Source organism: Mustela erminea, chromosome 6, assembly GCF_009829155.1.
Source record: "Mustela erminea isolate mMusErm1 chromosome 6, mMusErm1.Pri, whole genome shotgun sequence".
NCBI lineage: Eukaryota > Metazoa > Chordata > Mammalia > Carnivora > Mustelidae > Mustela > Mustela erminea.
In genome coordinates, this window is record NC_045619.1 from 5,412,309 (window position 1) to 5,422,364 (window position 10,056).

A 10,056-nucleotide genomic window follows, 5' to 3' on the forward strand; every position below is an offset into this window, starting at 1 on the left:
GCCTGAGCACCTAGGAGAAAGGTGTTACGTCCACCCAGATGGGGACGGTGCAGCTGGGACAGGAATCCGGAGGAAGAGCAGGAATTCAGCTGAGTTGGTTACTCAGATAACCTTAGGACGGAGGATGCATGGGCTACATCCAATTCATTCCCTGTATTTAAATGGATAATACAATAGACCGAGAACGGCCTCACACTTGGTCCACATAATTTCACAATATTGGACATTCTGGAAGGGAGTGCAGATTAGACATCCATGAAAATGACAAGTGACTCCCTTTCTTTGATAAGACTCTTTCTCTGGTGAAAAATATGTTATTGTCACCACCCACACACACACACACACACACACACACACACACTCACACACACCAGCAATATATTTAAATAACATCTCCCTATACTTGAATCTTGGCTACATGTTTCTTTCCAGAACTATGTTGGTCATTGCGTTTAGGCGCCGATACAGCCCCCCGATGGAGTAACAAATGGCAGAGTGCCACATCTGTGTTGCTCCTCCTTTATTTCTGAGCGAATCCTGCCTGTGAAATCTTGAACCCCAAACCTGAGCCCCGCCTGTAAGTTTGTATCATGGTTTCCATTTTGAATCTCTCATTACAAGACAATTTCTGTTCCTTTCTCTCTAGACCCCCACCAGCGCCGGCTCGGCGCCGGGCCCGCTGCCCTTGCAGAACTGTGAGCCCATCGAAAGCAAGCTCCGGAAGCAGGTTCAGGGCTGCTGGCGAGAGTTCCTGAAGGAATGCAAAGGGAAGGACGTGAGCAAGCAGGGCGAGGTCACCGCGGCGGAATTCCTGGGTGCGTTCTCCTCAGAGTGTCACCTGCGGGCACAGGCCCATTCCCCTCCCCCACCCCCGCCCCGGGGCAGGCTGGGGACCTCCGTAAATGCTGCCTCGCGGGACAAGAATTCCTAAGGCACCTCAACCTACCATGGGGCACGTTCACGCCCACATGACCGAGTCTGCACGCCGTGGCATTCTCGGCGTTAGAAATCACGGACTTGCCTGTGGTCTCCGGGTGGCATGAAAGGTTCACAGGCTTGGAGAGCTGGTGGGGCTGGGACAGGTGGAGGAGGGCCACGGCTGGGGACAGGCCAGCCCCCCCAGGGCATCTGCTTTGCCCTATTGATCGCTTTGATGAGCTATTCAAATGACATCATCTGGATTTATAGTTCTCCTCATGGTTGCATGTGATTTATGCAGCATTTTATGTTACATAAAGGTAAATCTGACCTTGTCGCTTCCCTGCTTGAAGCCCCCTGTGGTCAGCTCCCCCTCCTCCTGACCAATCTTTAGGTCCCTTTTTAAGGAAAATGTTTTCCTCAAGAACCTCCAATATTCATATAAATCACTTTCATGATAATCACGGGTTTAAAGTGTGCGAACGAAACAAGGTGTGAACCCTGTAAATGAAGAGCTCCTATGAAAAATAACCATTTCTAAATGAAATATAAAAGATGAAATCAATAATAATCAAGCATTGTTCCACTGATTTTACATGACATGTTTTGCTAAAACCAAATCAGCAATGTTGGTTTTAATGCATGTTTGAGTTCCATTTGGTTTTTAGTAAATTCTTTTGATTTTGAGGCTGATGAACCTTAGCTTGTCTCGTCACTGTGTTTAGTTTTTACCCGGGAACCTGCTGAAGCCGCCCATCCATTATCCTGCTCAGCTTGTCTGGCTTCAGTAGCACATCCAAAATTCCATGCTATAAAATATATACTTACTAAGTTTCAGAAGTCCTTCTGTATGTTCTGAGCCCTGCTGATGACTTTCTGCAAGTCGGAACAGCAGAGCTGGGCCGCCCCTGGAGGCTCCCCAGCCCAGCCCCGTCCCGCCCTGTATGTCCTGGTCAGCATCGCGATCTGCTGTCACTTCCGTGCAAAAGCAGAAGGACCTCGGGTTGCACATTGCACCTGGTGTCTTCCAGCCTGTGTTTGGTTTGAAGGCACCGTTTATATACAGAAAGTCCACTTCCGGTGCTTTTCCTCCCCAGCCTTAGCAAGCAGCGCTCCGACTCTGTCCCTCCCCGTTGCTCAGCACGGCTTCCTCTGTGCTCTGACTGTACTGCTGGGACCACAGCAGTGGCGGCTGCAAAACCCGACAGCTGGCCAACACTAGGCCAGCGAGGGCCCAGCAGGATGCAGGGGACCCCTTCCTCCTCGCCGCACGCAGTTTGCCGTGCCTCTGCCTGTCTGCTTCCGTGTCTGTCCAGCCACACCCACCGCGAGCCTGTGAGCCAGGACCCAGCCCCGAGCCCCTTGGCCGGAGATGAATGCATGCGGGCATGAACAAATGAATGAGCGAGCAGATCGCCAGCAGCTGAACTGGTATTTCTGTCTTTAGCTCTTGTGGAGAAGTTCAGTCTGGACATAAGCAAAGAGGAAAGCCAGCAGCTCGTCGTGAAGTACGATCTGAAGAACAATGGGAGGTTTGCGTACTGCGACTTCATCCAGAGCTGTGTCCTCCTGCTGAAAGCGAAGGAAACCCCCCTGATGCAGAGAATGAAAATTCAGAACGCGCATAAGATGGTAGGCAGAGTCACCCCCCAGCAATGCCTGACCCTTTCGGCCAGGCCCAAAGGCTTTCTCACCTCTCTCAAGTCATTGTAAATTTGGATCGTCAGGCTTCATAGCCATGGTGGGCACAGTGGGCACAAAGCCTCTGGGAGGGGCCGCTGGCCAGTGAGGACCCTCCTGTCAGATGTCCCCAGTCTTACTGCCACCTCCCCTCGGACACTGAAAATGGGCTCATACTTTGTCTATACACATATACATGCAAATCACACATGCGTGATAATCATGGTATCTGTATATCACACGTGTGCAATATATGTGGACAGGTGTGATGGGTGTGTACTGTATTCGTGTGATCTGCGCGTGTGGGTGTGTACATATGACTCTCATGCTGCGTGCACATGTTCCCATGATAGTGCGTGTGTGCCGCGCTTGTGTGATGTGTGCATGTACGCATAGTGCGAGTGTGTAGACACTTGTCGAGCGCGTCTCTGTTGTCCCATCTTCTCCATTACATAAAAGCACTTTCCAGGCGGGCACACGACCCCCAGGGTCTGCTCAGTGGGTGCAAAGCCAGCAAGCTGGTGGCTTCCTCAGGGAGGCAAAAGGAACAGGTAAAGGCTTTGAGAGCATCGCAAACAGCTCAAAATTTCCTTCCTTGGAAATGACTCAGAGATTTTCTTTCTCTCCTTCTGGAGCCCCGTAAGCCCCTGGAGACCCAAGACTGGGGACAGTAGCCCGGCTCTCTGGCTCCTCCCCCAGCACCAGGAGACACCCGTTTTGCAAACAGAAGTGAAATTATTATTTTTTTTTTCACTACAAAAGAGTCTGTGTTTTAAGGACTCAGGTGATTGGATTGGGTCCCCCAGGATAACCCAGGACAATGTACATCTCTCCCTTTTTTTTTTTTTTTAAGACTTTATTTATTTATTTGTCAGAGAAAGAGAGAGAGAGAGAGCACAAGCAGGGGATATAGCAGGCAGAAGGAAAAGCAGGCTCCCTGCTGAACAAAGAGCCTGAAGCGGGACTCCATCCCAGGACCCTGGGATCATGACCTGAGCTGAAGGCAGAGGCTTTAACCCACTGAACCTCCCAGGTGACCCAAAGTGAAACATTTTTAATGGAAACATCCATGTATGTTCAAGCGTCTGAGGCAGGCCAGACCCTTTCCTCTGGGTTGGCGGAAGGGGGGTTGGAGACTCATCATCTTTCTTGGGTAAACTGTACCCACAATGCATTGTCTACAATTTCCTTTTTGTTTTTTTGAAGAGGAATGAGAACAAAAGATGCCTAAATAGCGGGTGGACGGCACCATCCTGGGTTTTTACCTTCTCTCTCCATTATTTATCAGTTCTGTGACCCTCACTCACACCCAGTCCAACCGGTGTGCTCACGGATCGCAGTTCTCCCGTCATCTGTGACACTGAACTGAAGGGCAGGTGCGGCTAGCGTGGCCAGCTCAGGGGCAAACAGCTGGCTCCAGGCACCCCAGGGCGCAGCTGCAGGGACCAGCGTGCAGGGTGGACCCGGACCACCCCGGCCGCTCCCCGCGGGTCCCGGTCACGCCCGGCAGCAGCAGGATCATGCTGGCTCAACCCAGCAAACAGTAGATCCCATGCAGAACGTTTCTATGCAGCTGAATTTGCATGTGATTTTGTGCAAAATCGGGTGTCGTCTTGGTGCGGTTCCTACTTTAGACGAGAGCTAGCATCAGAGGTTTAGGCCAAGCGACGGCAAAAAAGGCTAAGATTAAGACAGTTGTTTCTCTAGCTCGGTTTTGCTGTGAGCAGAGAGAAGACTGTCTTGCTTACATCTTCAGGGGACCCAGGAGCACAGGTGTGAGCTCTGGAAACGCACAGCCTGCAAGGCCCCTGCCAGCTCTAGCCTTCCTCCCCCTCTCCGGGCCTCAGTTTCCCCTCCTGAAAATGAGGGAGGAAGCTGCTGGGTTCTAAGGCCCCTTCTGAGCTCTCCCCTGTGCAGAGACTGCCCATCTGCACCGAGGAGTCAAAAAGCTGACTCCTAGTCTCCTGGCAGTGAAGCGACAGGTGCTCCAAGACGGCCTCACTGGGAGCTGAGCCTCGGGGCAGATACCAGCGCTGCCCGTGTGCTGTCTCACCGCCACCCCCAACCCGGCCCCAGCTCTGGACATTACGCCAGGAGGGACTACAGCTGCCACCCTGTGCTTCTGAAAGAGTCCGGCCTGCCACCCCGTCCCTACCCTGAGTGCCAGTGTAGGTGGGAGACAATTCTCAGGGCCTTTCCTAGGAAAGCTTGCGGCCAGCACCTCCAGAAGACCTACCCTGCCTGGTGCTGGTCCTGGTCCGTGTTCCAGCCCCGCCATTTCTTTTTCTGGTTCTTTGGGGATCTTCTCCGCAACCTTCGGCCGCAGAGACAGCTCTCTGGGGAAGCGAGGTGGGACTCGGCTTTCCGGCCACGCCCAAGCTATCCTAAGCTAGGATGGGAAGGAAGAGCCTTTCTTGAGCCACGCATGGGTGTGGGAAGAGCCAGGAAAGCACAGAATCCTTTCTTTCTCGAGTGTAGATTGGGTAGATCGGAAGCTAACTCAAGCTAGAGGGTATCTGGTGAGTTTCCATCATAGGTGCTAAATGGTGGGAAAATTGAAAGCAATTTAACTTTGCACTAATTTGTTTTATGTAATGCCATGTTAAAATTAAACTTCCCCAAAATGTGTTACACATTATTGCCTACAGTTCACCTCTGTGATATTCAGACATGTGTTAAGGCGAAATCATGCTAAAATATCTTGTTTTCAATCTAATAGCACCTAAATGAAATAATCACAGTGTAGTGTACTATCTAATTACAAGATATAATTACAACCTTGTGATTTAAAAAAAAAAAAAAAAAAAAAAACTCTGTTCATTATCATAACCTACTTAAGAAGACCCAAACTGAAATCTTTACCTCAGAGTATTTGCGGTCGGCCGGCTATCTCTCCCTGGCCCCCTCGCTCCTCCCTAACCTGAGAGGAGCAGAGCCCAGATCTGTCCTGGTCCTGCCCCATCACTTCCCTGAGCCTCCCGTCCCCCACTCTGTGAAATGGGGACCGACGCTGCCACCTTCCTCCCAGGCGGGGGAAGCGGTGGGGGGGGGGAGTAAGTGACACGTAAGGAGCAGCAGGGTTGGTGATCTGCCGGTGTGGCGATGAGCTCTGCCTGGAGGCCCCGTTCTAGAGGGCAGTGGGCCAGGGTAGCCCAGGGTAGGGATGAGCAGGGGCAAAACAGGCCGAAGGTCCTCAAGGGGAGCTCGCGGCCTCAGGGCTGAGTCTGTCTGACCCGTGCTACCCATTCAGAAGCTCCATTCTCACCGCTTCTTGGTTTTTGCGTTTTTTTTCCCAGAAAGAATCTGGTGCTGAGACTTCTTCCTTTTATTCAGCTTTACTGCGTATTCAGCCCAAAATTGTGCACTGCTGGAGACCGATGCGGCGCACCTTCAAAGCCCACGATGAGGGCGGGACGGGGCTTCTAAACGTGGCTGATTTCAGGAAGGTGAGCTCAGCTCTTGGGTGTCTGTTACGTCTGCACCGGGAGAACCAGCCACATGCCAGTGGCCAGAAAACCTCAAAAGAGGAGCCCTCACCTCCCTGGTGAAGGCCCAGGTGTGAGCGGCTATCCTGGGCCTCGTTTCTTTGGGGCCCCGAGGTGGTCCCGTGCCCCTCACCTGCAGACTCCAGGTTCTCCTCCCTGAAATTTTCTAGAACCCTGGGGGAACATGACCTGAGCCCTCCGGACACCACTACAGGGGCCGCTGGTGCTTGGAGCCCGGGCCGGACCCCACACAAGGCTGGGCCCGTGGTCTCCATGGGGGAACCAGGGCCTGCGTCCACCTTGCAAGACCCCCAGAGCAGGAGCTCAATAAAGCAGGGTCCCAGCTACGGGACCTCGGCCAGCAGAGGCCAGTGCTGCCTCCTGGGAGACGGTCGCCCCTTTCCTCCCCCAGCCGCCCTCCCCATGGCGCCGGCCCCCTCCCCACAGCAGCTGGCTCAGCCGCTCTCCCCTGCAGTGTGAACTCTGGTGCCTCTGACGTGCCCACAGGAGTGTACGACACTCCTAGGACGCAGGGTCAGCGGGGGGCGACCGCAGGCATTTCCCCTCCAGACCAGAGAAATGGGCCAGACTCAAGGCTGAGTCAGAACTCCCACTTCCCGAATCACATAGAACTCACTGAATTAGCAGATTCTGGGCCCTGATCTCCTGCCTACCCACTCTCTCCACCCCCGCCCGCCGTGGAGGTTGAGAAAGTTATTGCGATCCAAACGTTAGATTCAAAATCACATGTTGCAGTCAGGAAGAACGCTCAAAACGTCAAAGGGTGATGACCTCAAAATGCACTTCCAAAAATGTTTTCCTCAGGTTCCTCTCTGCCTTCAATTAAAACAAATTTTAAAAGTAAAACCCTCTCCCTTCAAGTCGGGAACACGAGCAGAAGTTGGTGGGGGTGCCGATGGGGCTGCCGGAAGAGGAGGGGACATCCCAGCAGCTGCCCCGGGGACACCTGCCCGCAGGCCACCCCCACCCCACCCCTGGTGGCTTTCCAGCTCAAACTGTTTGTGTTTACTTCGGGCTCAAGTCAACGCTCAGCCTGGCCTTCTCCTTCAGCCTCAGGCCAAGAGGGGAAGGCAACAGGGTCCTGTCTGCATCCCAGGATCCTGGGGCGGTGGGGGGGGGGGGGCGGCAGACGGAAGGGAGTCTCAAAAGGTAGACGCGGCCTCGACAGCCAGATTCGGAGAAGAGCTGGGAGGCAGGGATACGCAGGCTCAGCTTCCTTGGCGGGGCCTGTCGTCCCACTGCCCGGAGGAATCTCTGGCTCTTCCAGCCCCGTGTTCTAGCCTCCTGTTAGAAACAAATCATAACACATGTATTTCCAAGATGGGAAATCCATAACTTAATCTTTACTTTTGCTTATGAGGGAGACCATATACTAGGGTCTGTCTTAGCTGCATGTCACAGGGGGGACTCAGCAACTTAAACACGGTGGATGTCTGTTTTTCTGTCACATAAAAGAGGCCCCGGGCTGGCAAGAGCTGGCGCAGTGTTGGACAGTCACTGGGGACCCCACTGTTCTCGCTCTACCATCCTTAGCACCTGGCTTCCTTCCACAAGGTTGCCTCGTGGTCTGTGGTGGCTGCTGGGGCCCCAGCATCACGTCTGTAGTCCAAAGGGGCCAGCGCCTTTAATTTAGAGGAGGCTTCCCAGAGGTCGTCCATCACGTTCTCACTTGGGTTTAACTGGGTAGAACATCCCTAGCTCCGAGAGAGGCTGAGAAGTGTGGCCTTTTAGCTGCACACATAGCAGCCTGGTGAAGACCAGGGAGTCTGCTCACTGAGGGGGAGGGGGCAGCCGCTGCAGCCATGGGCCGTGTTACCGTCAGGTCAGCCACACCCGGCTCCCTGCACCTGCTGTCCTGCCCTCCTCCCAGGTGGGCTGCGCCCTGAGGCCCCGCCCTCGTTAAGGCCCTGTGGCCAGTCTCCCACCTAGCGCTCTACTCTCTGTCCATCTACCGTGCCTGAAAGTGTTGACCAGCCCCACTACCCTACAGGGAAGCGATGGTTCTTAACCTTCTATTCGGGGAGGGGTGGGGAGAACCAGCAGCTTCCATAGGACAGGAAGAGTCTCCAGTTTGACACCCACGGTGCATGCTCTGACCCTTGGCAGGGTGAGGGCAGAGGAGAGAGGAGGCAGGAGGGAGGGAAGCGGGGTGGGGGGGAGAGGGGGCGTGTGCAGTGCGGGGAGAGGGCTGCTGGGGGCCGCTTTGGAGGTGGGATGTTGGGACTGGGCGCCGGAGGGGCGGCACGTGGCCGGCCCCTTGCTGGCAGCCCACCTCCTCGAGCGCACGGAGGCCAGCGGGCGCTCTGTCCGGGGGGCTCTGTCCGGCAGGTCCTGAGACAGTACAGCATCAACCTCTCGGAGGAGGAGTTCTTCCACATCCTGGAGTATTACGACAAGACGCTGTCTTCCAAAATCTCCTACAACGACTTCCTCCGGGCCTTCCTCCAGTAGGTGACTGCTGTGGCGCATCCGGCGGGGACCAGCCGGGACCACGAGGCCTGTCCCTAAGACTAACGAAATCCCAGAATCGGGGTGGGGGTGGGGGGGAGGGTCATGAACGTTCGGCGTGTCTCCAGAAACACAGCCAGCCCTGGGTCCTTCCCAGCGGTGAAGGCTCAGAGCTGCCCCGCGGTTCCGACACGGGAAGGGCGTCTGCAGGCGGCTTCGGGGGCCCCCCGAGCCATGAGACCCTGCATTTGGTTGGAGCAAATAAAGCTGTTAGTCTTTGTGGGAATGATTCTTGTGTTCATAAGAACCCCCAACGATAAAATGCTTAAAAACTTGGGATTCCTGGAGGTTTTTACTCATAAGAGCCTGGGGAACCCAGAAGGCCTTCCTGTGTCCTGGGTGAAGTCGGTGCCTCTGCTGGGCTTGTCCACACGGCCGCCTCTCTGCCCTGGAGACACGGGCACCAGCTCACGCCTAAGTCCGGCCTCGTTCCGGCCCCGCTGGCGGCTGACTGGAGGCACCTGTCGGTGACCGTTGGGGGAGGGACCCTTCCTCAGACATGACAGGGTCTGACAAGCTCAGAGAACTTTTAAATCCCTGCAGTCCTCACCACCTTTCGTGAAGCAAATGGGAGACAGAGTTTGCTGCCTTCTGGAAGGTTCTGGAAGGGAGTAGGGAGAGGCAGCCAGGCTAACTACCCCTGAGTTGCTTGGCCACGGATTGTCAGGGAGGGCTGAGGGCAAGGAGCCCCCATTGTCACACCGGTCCAGGTGGCTCCGGTGGAGAAGCCCGTGGGCCCAGACCCCTCCCAGCCCTGCACAGGGTCCACGTAGGCCACGGGCTGAAGTGGCCGGAGTTCAGGGAGGCTCCGGGCTCAAGTGCATGAGGTGTAGGAAGAGGAGCGGAGGCCGCCACAGGCCCTCTCTGTCCGTGAAGATGTTTCCCCGTCTCCTCCGTCTCCTTGTGTCCTGGGTTCCAGCTTCAGTTCACACCGGACCCCAGGCTGGGGGCGGGGGGCGGCTCACGGGGAGGCTGCGCCAGCTCTGAGCCAGGCGGAGGCCCCCCTGCCGGACTCTGGCCTTGCGGGTCGGCCCAGGCCCAGCGCCTCCCACCCCCGGCTTGGCCACAGGGAGCCCCTGCTGCCCACTTCATCGCCCGTGATTTTTCTCTGAACCTGACCTACGCCGGGTCGTCTGCTCTCCGTGCAGCTGTGATGCGCGCGGGTCGGAGCACCCAGCCTGGCGGCGCCTGTGTAGATGCGCAGGGCTTCGTTTCCCCCTGGAGGCCCCGCGGGGGCCCGGGCAGCGGCCGTGGCTTCTCCTCCCCTTACCTGCGGTCCTCACTGAGTTCTCCGGAAGCAGGGGCTGGAGTGAACTGTCCCGTGGGCGCTCTGTCCCAGCGGCCGCACCAGCTTCCCAGCCCCACTGTGGAGACGGCGACGCGGAGGCCAGTGCTGAGAGGGGGGGAGGCCCCGGGGGAAGCGCAGGCAGCGGTGGGGGGCTTC

General features: G+C 55.8%; 1 protein-coding gene across 7 annotated transcripts in view; it reads left to right on the plus strand.

Moving 5' to 3' along the window:
* The window catches only part of EFCAB6 (EF-hand calcium binding domain 6), a 220,497-nt gene extending 211,612 nt beyond the window's left edge, over nt 1-8,885 (plus strand). For 6 of the 7 annotated variants that reach the window (XM_032346007.1, XM_032346009.1, XM_032346010.1 and 3 more), the window contains 4 exons: nt 647-815; nt 2,366-2,550; nt 5,895-6,044; nt 8,433-8,885. In XM_032346007.1, coding sequence (XP_032201898.1) covers nt 647-815; nt 2,366-2,550; nt 5,895-6,044; nt 8,433-8,555 — 627 coding nt within the window. In that variant the 3' untranslated portion in view covers nt 8,556-8,885. Of the gene's footprint in view, nt 1-646; nt 816-2,365; nt 2,551-5,894; nt 6,045-8,432 lie in introns of those variants that run through there. The other variant, XM_032346008.1, reaches the window with a different exon arrangement.
* The last annotated feature ends 1,171 nt before the right edge of the window (nt 8,886-10,056 follow it).